Source organism: Centrocercus urophasianus, unplaced genomic scaffold (assembly GCF_019232065.1).
Source record: "Centrocercus urophasianus isolate 14NV4802_14NV808 unplaced genomic scaffold, USGS_Curo_1.0 seq_24, whole genome shotgun sequence".
In the NCBI taxonomy this organism is placed as follows: domain Eukaryota; kingdom Metazoa; phylum Chordata; class Aves; order Galliformes; family Phasianidae; genus Centrocercus; species Centrocercus urophasianus.
Genome location: NW_024884800.1, coordinates 8,262,824 through 8,289,287, shown reverse-complemented (window position 1 = coordinate 8,289,287; position 26,464 = coordinate 8,262,824). Strand labels below are relative to the sequence as shown.

The 26,464-nt window shown below is 38.9% G+C and overlaps 1 protein-coding gene across 4 annotated transcripts in view; it reads left to right on the top strand.

The window, feature by feature from the left end:
• The window catches only part of DACH2 (dachshund family transcription factor 2), a 264,018-nt gene that overhangs the window by 119,534 nt on the left and 118,020 nt on the right, over positions 1-26,464 (top strand). For all 4 annotated transcript variants that reach the window (XM_042824971.1, XM_042824970.1, XM_042824972.1 and 1 more), the window contains exon 2: positions 10,345-10,460. In XM_042824971.1, coding sequence (XP_042680905.1) covers positions 10,345-10,460 — 116 coding nt within the window. The remainder of the gene's footprint in view (positions 1-10,344; positions 10,461-26,464) is intronic.

Sequence of the window (26,464 nt, the reverse complement as noted above, 5' to 3'; positions counted from 1 at the left end):
AAAGCCTTAAACTGAAAACCAGATGGCCCTCCAAAGCAGTGCTGGGGTTAGTCCTGGAAGCTCAAGCCCGGATCTGGGTTTTGTGCTTCAGAAGGATCAGGATTTTTGTAGTGCTGAAGCAAGGAGTCTCTGAAAACAAAGCCAGAGATGTGGTGAAGGGTTGGCTGGAAGCTCTGGGGTGGGGGTTACCTCGGTGCTGGTCCTCCTTGCCACAGGGCTACTACCAAAACGGCTTTTCTGGGTGCATGGAGGAACATGAGGTGAGGTGGCTGTGTGCTGACAGGAATTCGTGAAGTAGCAAGCCCTATTGCGCAGATGTTTCAGGTACATGTATTTGCCTGGTATTTTCTCTGTGGGACCTTGCTAGATGTGTCTGCCCTTGGAGAGGCATTTCCTCATCTCTGGGCCACCTGGTCAGTGTGTGCCTCATGCGTGCAGTGCCTTGCTGGCAGTCAGGGTGTCAGTGCACAGGGCCATCTGTAGCAGCATCTTAGGGTACCAAAGAATAATATGAATTTTGAAATAACTTTTTCTGCCTTTTCTGTACTTTCATGGTCCTGAAGAGTTGCACTTTGTTGTTTGAAAATAGTTCTGTGATTTTGCATTAGAAATATTTACATTAACTATCTCAATAGTTGGCAAGTTAACTGAGAACTAACAGTCCGGAAATCTGGAAGAATAAAGGTGAAACAGTCTACACTGTTAACTTACACTGCCTGTTCAATTCCACACTCTTCGTGACCACCACCTAACTAAAGAGTAATTTCCATGTTGTGAAGGTTAACAGGCAGGTGATTCCTTCTGGATGCATCACAGAGGCTCATTTCGATTGCTGTGAACAAACCTTTTCAGCATGGATGTAGGTGCAAAGGGTACTGTGGAGGACTGTTTCTGTCTTCTTTCATTTGTTATTCTTTGAAAGATAAATTTCTGTTCTCTAACCCTAAATTTTGGAGAGTCCTTGCAAAATTCTGAATGCACTGAACTTTGTAATGCAGAGATCAAAATCAGTTAAAGGAAGAGTAGTTTCCCATTGCACTGAAGCTGGGTTACTATGAAAACGTTGTGCTGCCGTGCTATAATATAGCACTGTGATAGCATTAGCTATCATCTCCTGTGGGTTGTTTGTTACAGAGTGCTGTAAATATGTCAAGTGCTTGCTGTTAGGTTTTTGTCTTTAGATAATAGGCTTAAACAGACACATTTTTTTACAAGTTTTATTGAATTGAATCGTATGGAGAAGCAGCTCAGTGGAAAACAGCAATATTTCAAAAACCTTTCTTTACAGTAATGTTCTCCTAAATTGACATTGAATTCAGATACAGGTCAAAAATAAAACTTGTTAAGATGTAATATACTTCAGACATATATGAAAAATCATGAGGATGTGTAATAGATGGTGATTCCTTGTTTTGAGAATATCCATGCAAATGTTTTAGAAGTATGTGTGTGGAAACTGTAAAAGAGTGCTTGAAAAAATTGGTGCTAAATTAAATGAAATGAAAGCAGATTTATAGCTCAGTGTAGTGGCACTAGGTTGGATTGTACACTGCAGTATATGTGATGTAAAGCTGCGATAAGGAAAGTGAATTTCCTCTTGCCTTTCCTCGTTCACTTTTCTGTACTTTTTTTTTTTTTCCCTTTGAGGTAAATTCTAGCATTTTTATGCAGATTCTCATTCAGGTATTTTCTTTATTTTCTGTAGGTGAGATTGAGACTATTTGTTGTCACCACACTGTCTTCACACATTGCTGTTCCCAAGCGACAGTCCACAGTTCAGTCCCATGGTCCTGATTTTGGGATCTGTGTCTTCCAGGAGTGATAGCTGGGCTGAGCGATGTCCTCTGCCCAGGGCAGAGCTTGCTGACAGCCCAGAAATTGAGCTGTCAGTTGGGGAAGGAAGCCCATCAGGCTCTGAACAAATACACAGTGAATAGAGGCTGGTAGCAGAGACCTATGTGGTCCTTTCTGTGTACTGGATTTGAGGGTTAGAAAGAGGATTGCTAGCATTTCCTGTGGCTTTTGGAGGTTATCCATTAAGGGCTTCGCTTTATCTTTGTCGTTACCAACATAAACTGTTGCCTGGTTGGAGTGGAGCTGTATGTGCTCCTATACTGCTCTCAGTGCCTGCCTTCACATCTGTTTACATCAGTCCTAAGCTTCCAAGTTGCAGGTGAAAAAATCCTAAATATTCTTTTAAGTGGGCTTCCTTTTACAGAATGAAAATTGCATACTAGAATACCCATGATCTCCAGTGTTTCACAGCTTTCACTGGATTCAGAAAACAGCAGTACTATCCGAGTAGCTGAGCTGAAGCTTGTGGAGTTCATTACGTACTTGGCTGTATCTCTCAGGTATCCGGTACATTCACATTGAGTTAGGTGGAAGTCTTGGGTGAGTGTTGTTCTGAAACATATCTGTAAGTTAAATTTGTGGTTCTGGTGATGTGTTATATGGCATGATTCCAGCACAGGCAGGCATACTCCTGCTAGCTTTAGTCCAGCCTAGAGAATGTGACAGCAACAAAGAAGCAGCAGCAGGAACTTTGCCACACTGGTATGATCTCAAGTTGCAAAATGAACTGTAGTTTATCCATGCCACTCATCTTGACTGATACATGTACTAATTTGATTAATTTATATTAAATTATTGGGATATATATATATACACAAGCTGTAGTAATGCTTTCAATTTCATTACTGATGTACCCTTAAATTGAAATGGTGCAGTGTGTAACTTAGATCTTCTATCTTGTGTACGGTGTGAATCAACAGAATTCTAGTATTTGGTGATTTGACAGGCGTTACTTGACAGGAAAACATAGTAAGAATGTTGAGGCACTTCTTATATCTTCAGGAAGCATGGTTTTGGAAAATCAAGATTTAATAAAAGATGTAAAATGAAACGTAGGAAACATTAGAATTCTATGTATTTTCATGATTTCAGGGTATTATGTGAATATTTGGGGTTAGAAAAACTGTAACTAGGTCAAGTAAATGAAGTATAAAATAGCTTCACAGTTATACTTTCTGTCAGGTGAATAGTCAACTCTTGAATTGTCTGTTCCATCACGTTTCTCTCTTTGACAAAGAAAAAATTTAATGAATCTTTATCAAGAAAATGTCAACACGAGTATTAATAATTGGAGATATATTTGAACTCTGTTGTGGAAAATGTAGAAACCAAGAACTTGCTGTGGGCTAAAAAGGGAGGATAAAGCAGAGCGCTCTGCATCTCCCCTCCACAGGTAGGTGGATTTCTTGGACTTGCCAAGGAAGGCAGGTCTCCCAGGAGGGACTGGGTAGAACTTTGCATGAAATAAATAGATAGGCATATTTTAGAGCATGTTGCAATAAGGGGTTTCTCTGCTGTGGAGAAGATCCTCTGGTGAGCACAAATCTATGTGTGAAAACCTCACAATGGCAAAACATGACAAGTCCTCAGAAATCTGAAATGTGTCTGTTAACCAGGAAAATGTTAGGGGTTTTTCCATATCTGTTGAGTAGATGACAAGAAGTACCTTGCATGAATTAAATCAAGGAAAACTAGGTTAGATGTCACCCCCCTCTCCCCCACAAACCTGTCCTGACAGGAAGGCTGGCCTGGGCACTGCTGTGGGTTGCCTGGGGATGTCATGAAGTCTCCAGCACTGAGGGTTTTCAGAGGCAGGCTGGACTAGTATTTGTCAGGAATGATTTAATTGCTCGTGATTCTGCCTTGGGGCAGAGGTAGAGAGAGCAGGTGACCTCCTGAGGCTGATTCTGGCTTTACGCATCTTGGAGTGAACCCAGCAAGCCAACACCCCAGAGTCTGGGGCTGCTTCTCTGGCATTTTGCTGTTGCCTCATATTCTGAAGAGTTTGATAGCTTTTTGTACACTGCTATAGAGCCCTGGGGTAACTGCTGACCTGATGTATTCAGCAAAATAATGGTATCCAGCTGGATGGGTGGTGCTTTGGTTTGTTGAAGGATGGGAACAGAGCTGGTACCAAAGTGAAGGAAGAGCTTTATTAGACAGATGGTGAATTGCTCTGTGGCTGAGAGGTCGTCAATCCCTCAGGAGAGGAACTGTGTTTGGACCTTCAGAGAGACTTGGTGATAGACATTTCCAGCTCCTCTACATCACTACTGTCTATGCTGGTGGGTGCTGAACAAAGGAGAGGTCGCAGGTGTGAAATGCTGCTGGCAGAAAGATTTATCCAGGTCCAGAGTTCTTGCTGTGATGCAGTTCTGCCGTCAGGCTGCTCCTTTTCTCTGCCTGAAGTTAGGAGTTGGACGCAGGTTGGAGTCATTGGGCCTCTGTGGGCTGGGATCTGGGGTTCCTGGAAGCTGTGAGTGGGGAACTGTGCTGTGTGGCCGCACTGATGGGGCTCTGCTGATGCAAATGCTTGCTGACATAGCTGCGCATACAGCAGATGTCAGCAGGGATGTTTCCGAGCTAACTGATGCACTCCTTGACAGGGGAATTATATGCAATATTATTCAGATCTTGTGTAGGACTTTCTCTAACCTGTGATTTTTAGGAAGGACATGGTGGTACTGTGCTACTTCACATTTTTAATGGTAAAACTGATAAAAATGCAGTATTCACTTTAATCCCACCTCTGAAGAATTCCGTGGTGTTAAGCAATCCTTTTTGTTGTAACAGTAACACCAATTCATAATGACAGAACAGCGGTTCAGATTCATGTATGTAGCTTTTGGAATATAGTTCCACTGACATTTTTACCGAGGCTGATATTCAGGACTTTCTCCTCCGAAAAAGCCTGGAGAATCGAGTGGGAAGACTTTGTTTGGAGGTCAGAGCTTTCCTCTGCAATTTCCTTCTGTTGGATGTGGGGAGGAGAGAGCATGCTTAGCCCTGTGGAAGATGAGCCGTGGCTCCTCGTGCCAGCGTGGGCACTATTTTATGAGAGTTGCCATAGGGGCCAGGTTCTAGTTATCGGCTCAAACAACTTCATGTATGATTAATGTTAATTGCCCATTTTGCATGGGTGACTTTTTTCCTCCTGCTGAATTGGCTCTTGTTGCCTTTGATGTGGCTGGCGATCCAATGTCCTGCAATGGTTAGACAAGTGATCAGTTTGCCAGCGCTGAGAGGAGACAGAATCAGGTTGCTGCGGGGTCAGAGTTTGCTTCTCTTCTCAAACACTGAGAGGTCAAGTAGAGTTTAACTACCATTGGCATCTTTGAAATGTTGTAATAAACACCAAAGCAAGGAGATTATTTTTAATCCATGCTGCAACTAAAAATCTTATGGTAATAAAAGGAAATGACTTTAACTGAAGTTATCAGGAATGTTATGTTTATTGATAAAGACTTCAAAGAGCACCTTTCACAATCACTAGCCTGTATTTCACGATCTTTGAGGAAAGCGAAGTTGTAATTTCTGGTTCCTGTTTGAATTTCAGAAAAGCAACTAAGGTGGTTTTTCATTTGTAAGCACTTGCACCAGTTACTGCTGCTGTTATCAGAGTAATTTACACAACGTGTGATACACTACTTCTGTATTTCTCCTCTAAGCCTAATAAAATACATTGCTGTTGAAGAAACATGCGATATGTATGAGAGTTTTCTAAATCACAAGTCTAGCATATTTTTATGCCACATATTTCAAGCCTCATGGAATCAATAATTAATTTATTAACTGGGTATCTTTTGAAAAAACAAAATAGGCAGTCCTTGCTAAACTGCGTACTGCCAATTCATAAATAGTTGATGACAAAAATGAAAGTGTAATGGTAAAATTCAGATTTTAACGATCAAAGTATTGGGTACCTCATCTATCACAACTTGGAATAAATATATCACAGAATGTGTCATATCTCATTGACACTGTGAGACATAATGCTTTCCCTTGTTATCTAGCTAACTGCCAACTCTACAAAGTTTATAGGCTGCTAAGATAATGTGCTGGTGGTAATCCACTTCAGTTGCAGAAATATGAAGTACTGTTGAAATATATTTCTACTTGGTTTATTCTTTGCTCTCAAGAGGTTAGGATACTATTTCAGTTCCTCTAAAGAGGCCCAGAGAATGAAAAGCAAAACATCAGGATAAATTATGCTAAATGCTGGACTAGACCCCAGAGGAAATCATGCTTCTGTGGTACAGTATTTGTCCATTTATCTTACAAATGTTACATCTAATGTTAATTTTGTAAAGGGAAAGCATTCAAAGATTCATCTGATTCTTTTAATAATAGCAGTAGTGTTGGAGTGTTATTTGTCAAACTCAAACCATCGTAACTTACTTTTCTAGTTGTGACAGACCGTTCATACTGAAAATATTTAAGACTACTAATACATAACATTTTATTTCACAAAACACAAATAACCTGGTAATTAAACTCCAAAACTTAACAAATAATTGCCAGCAAGCAATTACCATTCAATTAAAGAGTAATTACATGGTTATTTGTGCCCTGTAAAATAAAGCATTACTGAAATCAGTAACGCAATCAATATTTTAGCAGAAACAGGATGCTGCAGTGATGGACCTTTCAACCTGTGCTGATTAAATTGTCATCCAAAGAACAGTTTCCTAGTTAAATCACCACGTGTTTATTTGTCTCGATGAATATGCAAATTCACTTCTGATTCCAGTAAATCTCTTATATTTGAAGCATAAAAGTAGAGCACTATCGTACATCAACAGTAACGTGCTGTATGTTTCCACTGATTATTTATATTTTACAAGTGTTGATGAATTTGTGGGTTTTCCAAAATATGCTTATCTGTAATGGTTGTAAAATAGAATTTTAAAAGTTGGGGTTGATAGAAACTTTCAAATTAAAAATCCTTGGAATGTTCAGAGGATAAATAATAAAGTTACATTTCAACAGGAATGGAAAATGAAGGGGAAAAAAAACTCACTCTGTGAGTGGCTTCTGAACATTCTCTGTATAATTTTCAACAGTCAGATGTACTCATAAAGTGTATTTTATTCTCTGATGAATTTCATTCCAAACAGAATACAGAAACAAACAATATTCAGATCATATTATCCTGACAGGTCATTGTTCTCTTTCATGTTTAGTACCTTTTTGGCTGAGCAGGATAATGGGAGCCTAAGCACAGGTAAAACCCCAAGCCTCCAGCCATCTCTCTTGGCAAGTAATTGATGACTCAGAGGGTTTTTTTTATTTTTTTATTTTTTATATATATATTTTTTTTTTTTAGGGATAATAGTAGAACTTTATTAGAGCTGGCCATTTTATTCGCACTCATGTAGTAAAAAGAATATGATTACCAAATACATATCGATGGAGATTGTATTGTACTTCTCCTTTAAACTCTGTGGTCTTGACTGTAGCCATAAAACTACTTTAACATTAAAATAATTTAAAGATGTATCTGTAAGCCAGCAGCTTGTGTTTGAAGTAACATCTTACTGAGGATAGAGTCACTTTCCATTCTTAAGGGCAAATTAATGGCAAATACAAAATGTAAAGGAATGTTAGAAGTTGTTCAGAGCTGATCATTCAGCTTCTTGCTTCCTTTTGTTATCAGTGAGGAAGAAACAAGCTTTCAAGTATTTAAATTCTCTTAATGACATGAAGGAAAAAGTGGAAAAGAAGCAGCAATAGAAGAGCTAGGTGTCAAAAGATATGGGGAAATAATATTAAATAAGTTTCATATGTTTATGCTAGTGCTGCTAACATTTCAAAGTTAGTAGTTATAAAATAATAAATTTTATATATTACGTATATATATTACGTATGTATTATAGTCCTGTTTCCTTTCTGAAGGCATTTCTTAGACATTTTCACTAAATTGTGAAGGTCGGATATGTTTTAAATAGAAAGTGTGAATCGAAATTCCAGGCTTCCTAAGGTGATAAGTTGCACTGTGTGGGCAGTGGAAATGTGCAGACGGACAAGTGAGTTTCCTTGCTTGGCAGCGCCAGCCCAGCGCCGGCAGCAGCGTGGTTGGAGATAAAGCGAAGCGCATCGCATGTTTTAATGCACTAAGCTTTTGTTTCCTTTGTGTAAATCTTGCATTTAAAAGTAAGATTTCCTTCAAACATTTTTATCCCGTCTCTGAGATTTCTGCTTTGTGTTCAAACAAAAATGCCAGAATTTTCTTTCAGCCGAAAACTATAAATGCTTGTATTCAAATAGGTGCTTTCTTTGAGCTGCCCTCCCAGGAAGAAACCATGGTTATGGTACATGAAAAATAATAAATCATAAATGTTTCTTCATAAATTCTTTTAGAAATGTTCATTTATTTGTTTTTTTTTGTTTGTTTTTTGGTTTTTTTTAATGAGATTTTTGTTACAGCTTATATGAACATACAGAGTGTTGCGAATATTTTGTAGTATTTGAGCTTGAGAAGGGAACACTTTGTGGTTTAATTGGTTGAACTGTTGGAGAAAACTGCTCATTTTTGGTGTTTTATTTTTGTGATTTTTTTGCAAATGCATTAAGTGCCAATTAAGCACCGAGAGATTCATGTGTGTGCACAGACTTGTGTAAATTGAAATTGTAACAACTCATTTTTATTTCACATCTCCACGTACAAGCCTAATAAGGGTATGGTAGATGGCCATTCAGCAGGTGTTTTTAATAGATAATCCATTTGTGCATCTAACTTCCTGTGAAATTTGCATGCTGTTATTTTAGGTTTACCTTATTAAAGCCTCATGAATCTGGGCTTTCATAGTAAGCCGTACTTTAAAGCCATCATAGTAGGATAAAGCATAACAAAGTAAAATGGAAAATGCACTAAATAAGATGAAACACAAAGTGGGCAAACCTGAAGCTTAAAAAAAGGACAGGATAGTTATTTAGAGAGAAAATAATAAACTGAAAAAATGATTTTGTGCTACCTTGATGTACAGTAAAACAAAATAGCACTAGCACAGTGTGTGAAAAATGAACACGTTAATGGTACCTCTGCGCAGTGTTGCTGGAAGTTGTCTTCATCTAAACACAGAGTTTGTCTTACATTGATGGAGAGCTTTGGCACTATAAGTTGATGGAGTGAGGTTTAACTGAAATGTCTTTGCGGACTTGAAGTCATTTTGGAAATGTTCTCTATTCAAACCTCATACATTGTTGCAGCTTAGTTACTTCATGCAGTGCTTCACTATATTTTGTCAAGAGCTCTATTATTCAGCAAAGTAAAAATTGTTTTGATCTAAGGGAAGCAGGAGTACTTCGGCAAACACTAGGAGGTTATATTTGTATTATTTGTCTTGGGAAAGTTGATTCAAATGGTCTTTGCTCTGTAAATCTGTATTATGGTAGCTGTATAGCATGATTTCATGCAGGCGTACTTAAGAGATGAACACGATAGCTAAAAAATAGGTACTGTAAATGAATATTCAGATCTTTAACATTTTGGATTAAAAATCACAGGCATAATTGATAAGGTGGTTGAAGATGGAGTTTTTGACAGGTTGGACATACTTGGTTTAACCTATGTGTGGTAGTCAAAACCACAAGTCAGTCTGTGAAGTAATCAGCTTTGGAAAAGCTGAGTATTAAATTAGTGCTGAGTCTTCAGAAATAGTCTGTTAGCTGCCATGATTCAGAACAAGGTGGTTAATATCATAAAGATTGCATTGTGTTTAAATTTGAGTCAGCGTGGCTTTTCAGCTTGCTTGGTGCACATGCATGGCTCAGACTGGGGAGCAGTTACTGCTGATATCTCTCTGTTAGTGACCTGTAGGAGCGGGGAAACCCTTGGCTAGTACATGGATTGTAGAGGTGCATGTGGGTATGCCTCCCTGAAGCCAGGCTGGCTGAGTTGCTGTGGAAGTGCCTGTAAATGGTGGTTGTATTCAATTGAACCGGAGCTAATAAATTCCGGTGGACCTAATCTGAATGGCTCTGGTGTCCCCCCAGTCATTGCATCATTAATCTGCATTACCCAAAAATCTCCATTTGTGAGATGAGTAAAGCATCTAGTTGCATTTTCAAGACTTTACCAACATGCACGTGAATCTCTTGTGCTCCGTTTTGCTGGCAGGAGTACTGAGAAACATTAAAAATGTAATTAAAAATTAGCAAGGTAGTGATATGCTAGGACTAGAATCTGGATTGTTTTGTTTCTGCTGTTTTAATGGAAGTAAAATGAAAGTTTTCTCATCATTTATGTGATGTAGAGCTCACGACTGTGTTAACTACAGGTGCTATTTGACAATGTATTGTTAGTTCATTTGAAATCTATGCATTTATTGTATGCTTAATTGACTGAGGTTCTTTTTTCCTCCTAGGCAAGAACTGCTAATATAATCTCACGTATTTTTGATAGTTTGTGTATTTTATACATATATTATGTATAGTAAGCAAATATTTGAGAAATAAAAAGCATTTTCATTTATCTTCTTGTTTCATCAGCTCACGGCCAGGAAGACCCCCGAAGCGTTCACTCGGAGTTGCGATACAGGAAAATGCACGTCTTCTGCCCCATGGAGTTCCAGGCCTCTTATCACCAGGCCTTATCTCTCCGACAGGTAATAAAATCCATCAGATGATCAGCCTCATCGCTTCATACTGCACCGCAGTTAAAATAAACTAATATTGATCTAAGTGCCTTGTCCTTCATGGCTTTTTCAAGCTTTAGCAGAGGTTACATTATTGGATTTTTTTGAGCGTTCATGGAAATTCTGTTTTGTTGCTGCAGTGACTGAAATCTAGTGGATTTGTAGTTTATTAATTTGTAATTTATTAATTGTAATTTCCTTGCAGGAAATTCCATTAAATGTTATTTTAGTAAAAGGGGAAAAAAAAAAAGAAAAAAAAAAGAGAAAATGAACAATTGTTTCAGAGAGCCCTGTAGCATGCATTTCTTCCTTTCAAATGCATGTGTGTTTTAGTTCTCATGGGATATGAACAGCGTGGCTAATGTGTATTGTGTTGTAACACTGTTAATGTATGCTGGGAAGATAGCAAAATGCTTTTACGAGATGTAAAAGAAACACTCAGAAAGCAGATAAGTTCATGTTACCACAGTAGATCCTATTTTAATAATCTACATTAAATGTCGTAATATAAAAAGAAGCATAAAAACATGAAATTACAAGCAATCTCTACTCAAAATGTAATGCATGGTGTTTTATTCCACTTTATTATTTATTAGTAAAATCTTAAGTCCCTAATTAAGCTATCTTGATAAGTTTTTTTTTTTTTTTTTTTTTTTTTTTTTTTTTAGTTGATGGTATCCCAAAGACGGGCGAGTTCATTTTGCTAATAAAATCAAGAGGGTACAGCTATACTGACAGACTATATTCCTAACAGTAATTATTTAAATATTCAGGAGGCCTCGCAGTTTTAGGATTACTGTCAAAGTCCAGTGTGAACATGTTGTATCTCTAACAACAAACTTAAAGGTTTTAGCAGAATGCAGAGAACAGCTCATAGCAATCATAGAATTAAGTGTTGGTCTCTAATGCAGTGACTGTGGTCTCTGCTCGCAAAACCTGTTGCAGTGATTGAGTGCCTCAGTGAGTCCCAGTGTCCAGGAGAGCGACAAAGCTGAGGACTTTGATTCCTCCTACAACTTCAAGCGTCATGACAATTTCACAGAGAACCAATAACCCTTTTCTGTGAAAATGGAAATAAACATTCTCAAGCAATAGTCAGAGAAACCCGAAGTAGTTAATGTAAGTATAAAAGCCTTTTAGTACAGCCAGATGCCACAGTCAAACAAGTGCAACTTCACATACTGTAAATACATGCAGCAGAGTTTGGGAATTGTATGTTACTCTTATAATAACAACTGACAGTTTTAGTATCTCTGTCATGTACTTAGCCCAGGAATTTCATGGGTATTTAATTGTTTGGATTATTACCAATAAACAGGAGAGCACAAGAGTCACCTACTTGTGAGAAATCTGGAATATTGCGTAGTGCTTTTTCACCTTTTTTTAAATGCACATTACAGTGTTTCTTTGAATTGGAAAATATTTGGCAAACTCTGTGTTGCACAGTAAAATAGAATCTAGATGCAGCATCTCACATATATTAAGTATTACAGTGCGTGAATAAAAATGTCTAAAGTGTAGTTATTTCTAGACTTTGAATTTTTTGTTGTAGTCTGAAGTGGTGACTGGGACATATCCCACTTCATTTAACTTGTGGAATATTGTGCAAGGAGATTGCCCCCAGGTGCCCCCAAGCTCCCCTTTCAGCTGAGGCCCAGGGTGGCTGCCTTTCTGACCTTGTGAGCTGTATGTGAAAACCTTTGTGACCAAATGGCAGAAGTCACACACACTGTGCCTCAAGCAGCTGAAGGGGAGTTCTGCGATTAAGTTGCAGGGAAGAAAAAACACACAATTCCAAAGCATCACAGTTGTTGAGTGCTCAGGTGAGATGGATCCCTGAGGGTGAAGCGTCCTGTAGCCAGCCCATGGCACAGGTGCTCTGCACCAATGGCTCTGTAGTCTCAGGACTCAGAGCCCCTGAAGTTTTGGTCTTGTTTTGTTCATAAAGAAAAGCAGCACAGGGAAAGTTGGGGTAAGTGCTGAGTAAGGAAGGGTGCCAAAAGAGCCACTTGTAAACTCAGTGGGGGATCTAAGCTGTTGCAAACTTGACGGAGCACCTGGGATATGAAGCCTCCATTAGCTTTATTTATATTTGTTTTCACTTAATTACTGTCTGCTTTCCTCTGGTTGCTTTCAACACTTCTGCAGTTGGATTCTTTCCTTTTGGCTGAGCTAAGAACAAAAAAACATTTTAACACTTAGTAAAGAAAGAAAGCTTTTATACCAGGCTTCTGAGTGGTGGTTAATAGAGTAAAAGTTGCAAGGATATTAAAGTGTTGTGTATCAGCCAAGTGTTAATTTACTTATTTGGGATCTCAATTGTATATGGTTTGCAGATGGTTATGTTAATCTGCCTGCAGTATTAAAAAAATATATTAAACCAGACTCTCTCTTTTTATGTGATCAAGCCATTTTCAGATGGGACCAAATTACCATCAAAACTGTTTTATTCTTCAGATAACTCATTTTGGTAACAGACTCCATGTTAGCAGATGTAGCGTGATTCATCCATCCATTTCACATTCTAGTTTTGCCTCCCCTTTAGTCTGTGGTCTCTATCCATACGTGCTGTTGGTTAGATGGTTAGACGTCTCAAGAAGTTGCTGTTCTGGCCATAGAACTCACACATCTGTCTGTAGAGGGTATTACAAGAATGATGATTAGCAACTTCCTGCAGACTTGGGTGAGCCATCTGCGTTTCCGTTCCTTGAAATGTGCTGTTATTTTCATCACCCATTTGGTTTGTGTCAGTTCAGTTTACGTGGTCATTTTCACATAATAAACAGGTAGTTAAATTAGGCATACTGCATTTCCCAGTGCAGAGTATAATTTTTTACATCTTGGCAAAGAGGACTACAGCTACTCTCATGCAAGAAATTGGGAAAGCAGTTTAAGTGAAGCACCTATGTTTTCAAACACTTCCAGCTACCTTCTGCCTTTGGGGAATGGGAATGTTTGAGGACGAGGCTGGAGCAGCAGGGTGGCTTATCCTGCAGTGACTGAGAACGATGAGGCAGCGTGCCTAGGATGCATGCTGATGGGAAGGGCTTGAGCAAACAGCACAATGACCCTGCCCAAGAGCTGATATTTGAGTACTGTCCATTTTGCATTAGCTTAGGAGAAAGTGTTGTGCTTCCTGTATTGTAGGAAATGTCGAAATCAGCGTGGTGCCCCTGCCTGCTGTGAGGGCAAGGGAAAAATCCCATATGTCAGTGAGGGACAGTTATCAAAGGCTTTCTTCTTTTTCTTCACACAATGCAGTGTGATGAAGTGACATTAATAGGAGATAAAGCCTTTGGGGTTTTTTTGTTAATGTACAGGGCTTTGTCTTCAGTATATCTTAACAAGATGGTTGGGACTTACTGATGGAACTTTTAGGCTCTGAAGCAGTGGTTTACTGTGTGGAGAGAAAGTGAAATCCATTATGTTATTTAAATCAGCAGTTCAGAAAACTGTTGATACGGAGCAAAGCTGCTAGAGTAGCTCGATCTTGTCATAGTTGTTCTGCCTGTAATCTAGCTGATACCCAAAAAGGTTTAAAAAAAGCACTATATGAAGTCTTCATTACAGGTTTTTCTCTATTCAATGTGTTGGAACACTACTATTATTTCTGTAAAATAAAAACAGATACTGTTTAGCTGAATAGCTGTTTGTCTAGAGTTTATAAGAAACAATAATTAAAATGTTGACTTGTTTGTGCTGACATGAACAGTTTTTCAGTGTAATTTTAACTTAAAAATAGTTAAGAACGTTGTGAACTGCATAGTTTCAAGATATGATATTTCAGTGAAATTACTATTGTAATAGATAAGGCAAATAGCATCACGGTGGGACTTAAACAAAAAAACACCGTACAGGATTACGGTAACTTTGTGCATTACTCCAATTCAGCAGTGCTTTTTAGCAGTCACTCAGCCTTTCCAGGGAACAGAGAGAATACAGCAGTATTTGCTGTAGTGTTTGAGCGTGTGTATTGGTTGCATCTGTTTAAGAGGAGTGGAGGAGGCCAGAGGCTTCTAACACCTCTGGTTCCCAGTTGTTTGTTATGGAAGTGGGCATGTGGCCGTGCAACAGGGCCCTGCTACCTGTGGGAACTCCTCCGTGCCACTGCTCCACAGGTCTCCTCCTTGTTTTTTTTTCCTGAAATGAGTGCAGCCATAGTGCCCGTGAGTCTGTGCTGCCTGTGGAACTGGGAGATGTGTCCCGGGTTGAGGAGAAGGGCAGTAGGGGTGTCCCTTAGGACAGGTGCAGTGGGACTGAAAGCAGCAAATCCGTTCCACGTGCGCAAACACCAGCAGTGCCAAAACCAGGTTCTGAGGGTGTCTGTGTTCTTAAGAAAGTTACTTGAAGAATAAACATTCATTCAGGGTCACTTAACAGAAAATTTATGGATTGATTTCACCTCTTGAGGTGTTAGATGTAGGGCTGCTGTGGCTGGCAGCAGTCCTAGAACCTCTGAGAGCAGATGATCAGAAAGTTAAAGGGAACCTTTTACTTTCTCAAAATACTTCTCTGAGCATTTTTGTATGTTTACTACTATTTCTGCAGCTCATTTCACTGTCTACCGTAATCCTTTTTTTTTTTTTTTTCAGTTGTCGTAGATGTCACTTTAAAGTTCCATTTATAATGAGAAACATATGTACAACTTTGTCATTGTTGGCATTACCTGGCTTGGTAGAAATTATTATTTTTAATCGGAGGCAAACATACTGGTTAAGGATACTGCAGCACTTCCCTGCCAATGGGGAGCGTTAACAGTTTATAAATTGTTCTTGGTGACAATTCAGCAGTGAATTACTTTGATATATATGGCTAATAAATTAATATGATTAAGTTAATGAGTAGTACAAGTGTTGCCAAACTCCACTCGTCGGGCTTTTAATGCTGCTCTGCATTTGCAGCTCTAGCTTCCCCCTGTGGTGAGAGGATCAGTGCTACCTACGCACTGTCATTGTGATAAATGGCATATCCCACAGTGCCCTGCACTCCATCTGCTGTGTCCCCAAAATGAGAAATATTTTATACAAATCACACACTCAGAAGCTCAAAGGACTGTAGAAAGATCTGTTTTTTCAAACTGTAATAAAAATGCATACATCTCTTTAGCAACTCTTCATTTTTACTGTCATAATGAATGCATATAGCTTTGGGAAATGAAAACTCATGTGAGTAACATAGGAAAGTTATCCGCTGCACAGTAAAGCTGACAAATAAGTTACATGCTCACTCTTTTATCATGAAATGTTCCTAGATAAAAAATGATGTTAGAACATCCATTTAACTGGATTTTAAAATTAAAGACCGCATATGCCGCATGATTGAGTACCACCCCATCTTGTGCCAGCACATTTCTGTGCTGAAGGGAGCATGAATTCGAGTGAATGAGGAATTTGGGATTGTATCATTACTCTTTAAAATACAGCCATTCAGTAGAGTTCTGATGATCTGAGTGACCGTGAGTCACTCGGTTCCCCTTTCCTTCCCTGTTTTAATATTTTCTTTCTTTAGAGATCCATTTTTAGTGTCTGATTTATCTGTGTGGGACATTAGGTTTGTGATATATGAATACATAAGCTGTTGAGAATTTACTGAATTGTTAACCTTGTTGTAAATTTAATTTACACATAGCCTCAGCTACTAATTATTGTCCAAGAAGTGTGAAAGTCAGTAATATACATTCATTTGTAAGCATTTGAAGATTTTTTTTTTTTTTTTTTTTTTTCAATCGATCCTCTTGAATTTATCTTTTGAGATGACAAAGGCTAAAATGGTCACACTAAGAGTATTAAGACTGGATTCTCTGGGCATGTAGGGCAGGTCTGCTCACAAATTGTCGTGTTTTGCCTGTGGAAGGGAACTGTTTGAAATCATTGGTGCAAGTATCGCATAGCTAACAAAGTCAGCACGTTTTCGTCTGTCTGTCCTTATAATTTGTGACATTCTTTCCTACCAATTTTTTTCTTAGCCTGGTGTCCTAAGGCATTGAGGTCTATAATGATCCTAATACCTCTCTACCTCTCTCCATCACATCTTTAACTGCCTTTGGAACTAGTTGAGTTTTTTTACATTGTTGTGAAATGTCCTAAAGCAAAAAATGGTAATGGGAGGTATAAACGATTTGTTATCTTTAGCTCTTTCTGTTATCTGAGGTTTGGCAATAATAGCAGGACTGTTGTAACTGAAAATTTTCTCCTAGGTTTTATTTTTCTACGTGGTTGTATGATTAAGTTGAACAATTACGTTCTGAAATGTTTTTCACTTGGTAGCTTTATCCAATATCTCATCAAATGCATTTAAATGCCTTGCGAGTGCTTGTGTAAGAATCCCAGACGACTGCATGTGTTTTATACGTTCCTACTTTTTAATGTAAAGGTTTGATTTTCATTTGCTGAAGTTACGATGTTACTGAATAATTTTTATGTTAATGCTAATGGAGAACGGTTTTCTGACATAGCTGGGTAAGAGGCTCATTGAATGCACGTAGCCAATAATCATCTGGTAACAAATCAAGCTTCTTCAGATTTGGGAGTGTTGCTTGGGGTGCCATGTGGTTCGTGCAAACGAAGCAAATTTTTTGCTAGCAACAGAACTAAATTTTCTGGAATACAACATTGGGGACAAGAAGCACGGATCCTTACTGATTGTCTTCCTTGCTTTAGATTTATTCAGCAGTATTTCAGACAACCTGGTAAGCTCAAGATAGCTGTGTACAGGTTTTATTCCTATGACTTGAAAGCTGAGGTCTGTCAGAGGTTAGAAACAAACATTTAATTGTAGGATATATTTAAATGGATACAGTTGTGACTGGTTTGATGATACATGCCTGGTTGCAGAAAAATGTTGATTCACCACCTATTTACAATGCTAAAGTCTGCTGTATTTAGGTTTGTAATATTCTCTTAAAATGCTGCATTCACACCTAAATTAGATTTGAGTAGTGCAGTTTCCCATAGGAAAACTTAGGCTGTATTTTAGCAAAATTCTTGGTGAAACAACACTGTTACAGGTTGTTCAAAAGTATTAAACAGGGAATAAATCACACTGGATTGAAAAGTAAGCATGTGCTATACATAAATCCAAGTATTTCCATAGATATAATTCTGGTCAGGGATTAAGTACTTCCAGTGTAGTTTAACAGCTGCAGTGCTTCAGTCCTTGTCTTGCAGACCTCTGGAGTCCTAAACAAGCACAGTTCTTAAGCGTGTTTTTAAAAGTAAGCACATGAGTAATTCCATTGATGCGGATTGCATTACTTGTTTGCTTTAATGAGTAAGTGTCTTACTATTTATTAGGACATTTTGGAGATCATGTTCTATAAGGATTCTTTTGCAAAACTGAATTTGGGAAGTATGTCAGACCACTCCTAACATTCTGCATCCTTCTGTTGTCTTGTGTGAACTAGGGTTCGTGAGTAGTAGCAGCGTATGATTTGAAAAAAAGATGGAAAAAATGTTAATCAAAAGATTGCTGTGAGGGAATGATGGAAGATGACAGTTTTGTTCTCTTTGGCCTCATGGAGCAGTTCAGAGTCAGGCGAGTGGCTAACACTTGTGAGTGCAAAGTGATGGGTAGAAATCTTGCTTGTCTGAGGAAAGTGGTTTGCAAAATGCGACTGCAAGTTCTCCCTTTTCAAAGTGTTTCCCTGGTGCAAGGCAGTGACAGCCAGTGGTCTAAATGTGTTATGTGCTGCTGCTGATTTTTGGATTAACCTTTGCATTGAGTTTGTAAAAAGGAGAGCGTAACTCTCTGAGAGGACAAATGTTTTAAATAAAGCAAAGCCTGCTGTGTGTGAATTAAGAGGGAACAATGTGAGCCCAGCTATGCAAAGCAGGGAAAAACCTCCCTGGTATTCTGGGGGAGAAGATTTTGGCATATAGTGAGGGCAGAAAGCTGGGATAATTGGGATTAGCAATGAGAGCTGCTTTCCACAAGAGCAGACCTGTGCTGCACAAAGGTGCAGTGGCTGCGGTTGATGTCTCCTCTGGGAGGAAGAATATGCTCTTCTTTCAGCCCTTCCCAAGCAGTACAACATGATGCCAAGTGCTGGCAACAAAACAGAGTTCATGAGGAAAGGAAAGCATTGCTTACTGAGCATTCTAGGGAGGCACATGTTTTAATTTTGGAACTATCATCACTGAAATAGATTCCATTGTCTGATCATCCTCATTAAGTTACTGGAACCATATCAACATTTCACTGGAAATAAATTCTGATCATATAGACTTTTATTACAGTTAAAATGAACAGATGTAAAGAAAAACAAGCTGTCTGAATGAGCCTAGTGTTGTACCCTGCCCTCTTGCTGAAGAGAGAGAACCTCTTCATGCTGGTAGTAACTGATATTATGCTGTCATGTTGTGCCTGTTTGGAAGATAGGAGGTCTAGAATCTTGGGGGATTCTGTCTAGAAACTGAATTTGTCTTCAAATTCATTGCAAAGAGAAGTAATTCCTGGAGCTAACAACTGCGTGTGGCTTGAATGTGAAAGGCTTACTTCAGAAAGAAAAGTATTTTATATAATACATGCCTGAATGTACATGACAGACGTTTTATTAGGAAAGGAAAGCCTTTATTAAAATATAATGACCTATATTGTTTTTATGTAATCTAATGAATTACAGTGAGAGCCTGAGAAATGAGCTGGATAAGCTAGAGTACTCTCCCATGAAAGTGAGCTATGATAACCTTTTTGTAATTCTTTTACATGTTGAAAGAGTATTTCTACACAGACTTATTAAATTAGGCAAGGTCACCTTTTCATTTTATTAACAGATTAGGTTTGCAAGGGGCACAAAGAAGGATGAGAATGGCTTCAATATGTACAACAACTGGAAAAGGAAAGTTCAGGAGGGTGTTCATTCCCTGGTGAGCAACGCAGGCAGGCTGGTAACAGTGGATAATTTGAAGGCTGAGTTACTCAACAACTTTTTTTGCCTCAGTCTTCAATGGCAACAGCTGTAAATACAGCCCTCAAGCAAATGGGTTGGAAGGTGGGAACTGGGAGAGCCGTAACCCCTTCCTGCTGTAAGCAAAGATAAGATTTGAGACCAGTTAAGAAACCTGAACATCCGTATGTCTATGGGCCCCAATGAGATACATCCCAGAGGCCTGAGGGAATTTGCTGGCATAGTTGCCAAGTCACTGTCAATGACATGTGAAAAAGTCGGGTGGTCAGGTGAAGTCCCTGTGGCTGGAAAAAAGGCAGCATTGCACCCATTTATAAGAAGGGTAGAAAGGATGAACTACCAACTTGTTATCCTCACCTCAGTGTCAGAGATGATGGGGCAGATGCTGGTAGCTGTGATAAGGCATATGGAAGAGAGGGAATTTGGTATCACCAGTTATCTCCAGCATGGCTTCACCAAGGGCAGGTTCTGCCAGGCCAACTTTGTCACTTTTTATGATGGTTTAACTGTATCGGTGGGCTAGGGAATTGATTTCATCTGTCTAGATGTTAGTAAGGCATTTGACATGGTCCCTGATAGCATCCTTCTCTCCAAATTGGAAATAGGGAATTGATGGGTAGACTGTTCGATGGGTGAGGAACTGGTTGTGAGATTGTACCCAGGGAGTAGTGGTCAATGGCTCAACATCTGAATGGAGATCAGTGACGAGTGATGTCTCCAGTGCTCTGTAACTTCTTCAACAGTAATGTCAACAGTTGGATTGAGTGCACCGTCAGCAAGCTTGCAGATAGCATCAAGCTGCGTGGTGCAGCTGACACAGCTGAGCGACAGGATGCCATCCAGACAGACCTAGACAGGCGCAAGCAGTGGGCCCAGGAGAACCTCATGAGGTTAAGTACATTCAAGTGCAAGGTCTTTCACCTGGGTTGTGGGAACCTCTACTGTTTGTACAAACTGGGGAACGTAAGGATGGAGCTGGATAGGATCTGGAGGTACTAGTGGATGGCAACCTGGATATGAGTCAGCAGTGTGCCCTTGCTGCCTAGAAAGTCGACTATATCCCGTGCTGCATCCAAAGCAGCGTGGCCAGTGGGTTGAGGGAGGTGATCCTGCCCTTCTATTTTGCTCTGGTGACACCTCACCTTGAGCACAAATGTGGAGTCGTCAGTGCAGGAGAGATATGGACCTGTTGGAGTGCATACAGAGGAGGACTGCAAAAACGATTCTAGGGCTGGAATACTTCCCCTAACAGACTGAGAGAGCTGGGGTTCTTCAACCTGGAGAACAGAAGGCTCTCTGTAGACCTGACAGTGGCCTTTCAGTGTCTAAAGGGGGGTTGTAAGAAAGGAAGGGACAGACTATTTAGCAGGATCTGTTGTGGCAGGACAAGGAGGAATTGTTACAAGCTAAAAGAGGGGAGATCTAGATTGAACATAAGGATGTAGTTTTTTTACAGTAAGGGTGATGAGACAGTGAAACAGGTTGCCCAGATTGGTGGTGGAAGCTCAGTCCTTAAGACACAGTCAGGTTGGACCAGGCTCTGAGCAATGCTTTTTGAGCTGTAGGTGCCCCTATTCATCACAGAGGAGTCAGATTAGATAAACTTTAAAGGTCTCTTCCAGCTCAAGCGATTCTGTGATTATATGACCATGGACTTTCATATTGAAAAATGTGGGTAAAAGAAGCAGTAACTTGTATCAAATAGAGAATGGGTTGTAAAAATGTGAAATCATTTAATACAAGTTGTGTCTTTGTTTTTACTGATGCACAGTTGTTTAAAAAAAAAAAAAAACTTAATTACTGTTTTTCACATTTGCATATTGATTGAATGTGCTTTAATAATAATGATATTTCTAAGTAGATTATCTTTCCTGACTGGTGGAGTGTTAATGTAATATTTGCATAAAGGGAAAGTACTCCACAGTAATACAGGCTTCTGTTCTTCTAACATACAGCGTGCAGTCATTACTTTGAAAGGTTAGCTATAAATAATAACCAGTGAAACTGGTCATGTGCTTGAAGATGAGCACTTTTATTGCATTTACCAGTCTTAACCCTGTTTAGCAGGCAAGAATAAAACTAACATCATGTCATCCAAGTTGCCTTCCCACATCTCCGCATGGATATGTATGCATAGAAAAGGTAGAGTACTTCAGGCTACAGGCAGTAACATAAAGAAAGTATGAAAAAGAGAATTATATTTAAAAGGTGTTACATAAATGTAATGCAAAATCTTGCTGTAACTGTTTATGAATAATTTTAGTCAAGTCTAATTAATACAGAAAACGTCACATATCCTGTCTCTAAGAACTACCTTTTTTTTTTTTTTTTTTTTCTTCTGTATTTGCATCTGTCAAAAATAAGATTTAAGAACACACACAAAACAAAAGTGAAAGTAATCTGTAAGCTGTTTGGTATATGTAATAGAACATCCCATCAGCAGCCCCAAACTTTGTGTAAACAAAGGAGCAAATGGGGTAGAACTTACATATTGCATATGAGGTTTCAGATGAAAACGATGTACAGATGCTGCTAAATCCTGCTGTCGTTAACAGCTCAGTAGTTCTGCACGCATAGGCAGAAAACACAGTTCTTGCTACTCGAGGCGCACAGGCGGGGTGCAGCGGAGTGCAGTTGACTTGGCCCTGGCAATCGCAGAGCAGGTGACTTGATTACACTGAAATCAGGCAGAAAATGTCCTCTTCTGGCCACTCGAGTGAATCAGTCAAATTATCGAGTGGCAAAACTAATTCTGTGCCTTGGGCCATCAGAGCTGCCACTTCCTATAAGTCAAGCCTTCATTTAGTGTGAAATTGTTTTTTATTTTATTCTCTTTCATTTATTATGCTTATTTCAGCTAATCCACTTAGTGAATGTAAATTACTCGGGATCGCGGAGGTGTTTCAGATGCACAGCCTTCTCTTGGTGCACTGATGAAATATGAGTGCTCTCCTCTTAAGGGACTCCCAACTCTGTTAGGAGCTACACAGTTAAAAGTAGTGTTTTAGTTTTTCAATGAGACTGAAATGAGGAGAAGAGTTTAAGTGTAATATAAAATTTAAAAAAATGCATTTTTCTGAGCTTTCCTTTAAGAGCAGATATAATTCACATGGGTCATTGTAGGAACTGGAAACAAATTTACTATGAACTGTGGGTCATTAAGTAGCAGTTAATTTGAAAGAGTTTAACAGAACAAGTTAGAGGACAGTGAATATGTTTTCAGCATCAAAATATTACCTTAAATTTTGGCAAGAGAAAAAGCTATGATATGATTAAAGTTCACATGCAGGTGATGTACCCTAGGCAATACTTGTGTTATGTGTTTCTGTCCAAATGGCAATCCCTCATTTGAGTGCGCCCTCTGGTACACAGCATTAACATTTTCCAATAAAAAAAAAGAGCAAAACATATGGAGTCTTTTACTTCAAGCAAAGAAAAAATAAAAAAGAGTAATGAGAATAAAATGTAAAATGCCCAGGGTGATGGGTGAAGCAAGCTACAGGGGTTTCCTACAGCAGACACTATGAGAACAGAAGATCAAAAGTACCTACAAGGTGACCCCTGCAAGCATCTAAGTACAGGTTTCCTTTATGTGTAAGCTGAAAAATACATACAGACTTACATATATGTACATATCTATATAAACATAGGCTAAAAAAAAGAGATGTGGTTCATTATAAACCAGATACATTGCTTTAACTCACTTGCACCCATTGCTCTGAGCTGATAAGAGTCTTGAGCAGATATGAAAGGACTTGAAGGTTGGAAGGAAGTAATCAGAGCCTCAAAAAGAAAAGTTGAAAGGATCATACTGTGATTAAGATGGATGCATTGCTGACAGTGTCAGACCAACAGCTGCTAAATCTATGAGACACTTGAAAGAGTCTCTCAATTTTGTTATATATGGGAGTCGATAGGTTATTTGGGCTAACAACACCCTATTATTCAAATTTAGCTGACCCAGAAAGCCATGATATCTTTCAGTGGCAATTCAGAGGGTTTTGCCATTTAGGTGGTGGTTTCTGATATTTCCTAGTACAAAATTTTTCTGTGTAGTCTCATATGACATATGGATATATTGATCTTGGATTTCTTTCCTGAAATGTATTAGCTTAGTCTGTATGGGGCTTCAGAAGGCTATTTTGTACTTGCATCTGGTTGGATTGTTAGAAAGTTCTCACTTGAATCTCCTTTTCAGACCTAGAAAACATGATAGCAGTTAACCAAAATTACTTTTGCCATTCTGTTTTGGTGCTGCTTCATTATTGTTTTTGATTATGAGTAATACTTTTTTTTTTTACTAGCTTATTAATCCTATCTACTAGATAAGTTTGAGTCCTAATCGTGCTGAGAATTTGTATTCATTGATTGAAAGCTTTCTGTGTACACAGTGCTTAAGAAAATACCCTGAGAATAGTTTTTTGCTCATTGATATGACGATGTCCTTCCCTTTCTGATATGTCTCTCTTGATCTCCATTTTTCATGGCAGCATATTACTCTGCCTTTCCTCTTTATTTTTTTGTCCTTGACTTTTATGTCTACACGACAATTTGTGCTGACCTTGAGGTTGCCCTCAATTAGCTGAGCCATTTCGGTATCATGGCCCACACCAAAATCCTGTGCAACGTGCTTTTTACTTGAAAGGCAGAGCCATCCTAGAAACTGTTTTGTGACCGTTTTTCTTTCCCTTTCAAGTCAGTGTTTATTTCCAGGCAATAAAAAAAAGGAGTGATACAAAAGAGATAGAAATCGGAAGCAATAAATCATAGCGGCACTTCTGGTAGGTTTCCTGTGCTCGTGCCTCCAGTGTCTGTGCCATCTGCAAAAAGAGGAGGATTAGAAAAGGTTCGGATGAGGTATATAAATCTTATCCCTGAAAGTTCAGGAAACCTCTCAGGATCCAAAGGATGACTGCCAGGGATCATGCGCAGGAATTTGACAGGTGGAGTGGTGGGTTAGGCTGCCTACGTGTTTGACCCTAAATATTGTGGGTGTTGGATTGTCTGGACTGCAGCATATTACGGGTTCTTTTCTCTGCCATTGCTGATGGAAATCCAGTATATGGAGGTCCGAGTTAGCTAGTCTTCCTGTTAGGAATGTTTTGTTTTCTCAGTTTGAGTAATTGTATCCAATCTACAGAGAAAATGCCTGTGAGCAGAAGAATATATAAGTATCTTACTTTTGTTAGTTTTAATTTTGCTTAATATTTTGCTCAGTGTGTGAAGGAAGATAAGAAGCCTTTCCTTAAACATTAGAACTTTAAGGGAATGCTTAAAGCATCTTCCAATGCAAGGTGCATTGATGCTGGCAAGAGACCAAAATAGGGTCATCTGGCATCCAGTCCCCATTGTTCCATTTTGCAGTACATTTGGATTCTGAATTTTGGATGTATTACTTTTCACTTTTTACTTCTTATTTCTCCTTCTCTAGAATGATATCAGCAGTTGGTTTATAGCGCATGGGTAATGACCAGCTTGGTTAGCCAAGATCTATGAATTACTTTATTGATAGAGAATGTCTATTACTTTAAGGTCATGGCTGGAGATTGAGGGTTGGAACTTGCGGATCCTTGGGGTCCTTTTCAACCCGAGTCATTCTAAGATTACATATATCTTTGAAGAATCTTGCATTCAATTTCAGGGCATTCTCATTGCAAGAGGACAAGAGTGAAAGCAGACTTTTATGTTGAAATAGTGGTGAGCTATTGTAGATTAATTAAAATTACAGTCCATCAACATTTGCATTCTATTTGGGATGTCAGTTCCAGTAAGCTTTTTAAAAATGTAGTGGTGCAAATGGAAAAGTTTCAGCAAATATTAAATGTAACAATGAAGACTTTTGTTCCCCATTAAACCATTTCTTGATGTTTCCCGATAGATTTTCATCTAAACACTTGCTAATCCCAGAGCTCTGACAGGCAAGGCCTGCTGAATTAGGCCAACCACTGCTACAAATAGCTACTGCACATGAAACAGTAATCATTGCTTTCCAGTCTATTATTAGATTAACTTCATAGGGATTGCTTTTTTCTCCTGTGAGTTGATGCATAAATGACATGCTTTACCCTCCAATAAATCTAACAGCAGAGTGGCTGTGACATGATGTTCATACCCCTTAGTCCCATGACAGATTATTTTTGATTGCTGCAGAAGTTTACAGCAGCTTGAAACCATTAGAATTTAAAGGCATCATTGAAATTTTACAGTGTACCTGACTCAGACACAACTGGGCTAGTGCTGAAGGAAGTTTGTAGGGTATGGTCTCCACTTTGTGATTAGTTGTCACAAGGTACCTAGTCACACTGAGCCTGGCTGTCATTCAGAGCAGGTGAATACTTTTACGGTGCTTCACCTTCACGATCTTTCCTTGGAGAATCCAGCTTTCTGTGCATAATGCTCCTAAGCTTGGAACCTCCATCTAGAGACAGTGGTGGCTGTTGAACCCATGTGGAAACAATATTTGGTACACACAGTGCTTGGTACTTCTGTGGATGAACTTACTGAAACTTATTGAACTGACGCTGCTGATTAAGCTCTGTAAGGATGTTTGTATAAGTAGAAGTTTGTGTTGCTAAAGGGTGAAGTTCAGTGTTGCTAACATATATGTGCTAGTAATGGTTTTTTTTCCACATTTAAGAACTTTGTTCTTTCCTTATGAAACTCAGATAAAGCTCGCAAAGCTCAAGACTCTTCAGATCCGAGGTGTTTACTGCTATTTACATCTCATGTGAATTAATAACTAGTTGGTTCTGATCTTAAACTGTGTTCATCCATTATTTCGTATGTCTGTGTAAAATCTGCTACTTTTACATATAAGGAAAACAATTATCAAATTGTGAGGTTAGTAGGAATGTGCACCAATTTCCATGGATGTGTGTTTGTACTTATCTGATAATCATCATGTCAAACTGATCTCTGGAGATTTCCTTAAAACCCTACATATATTGCTGCGCTATTCTGTGCAGTTCCTAACAGAATGTTTTGTTTTGTTTCATCTAATAGCCTGGACAAAGTGATTGAAACTACGAATGTTCTTAACTTGTGGTCTGTGATAGTTATGTCCAGTAGA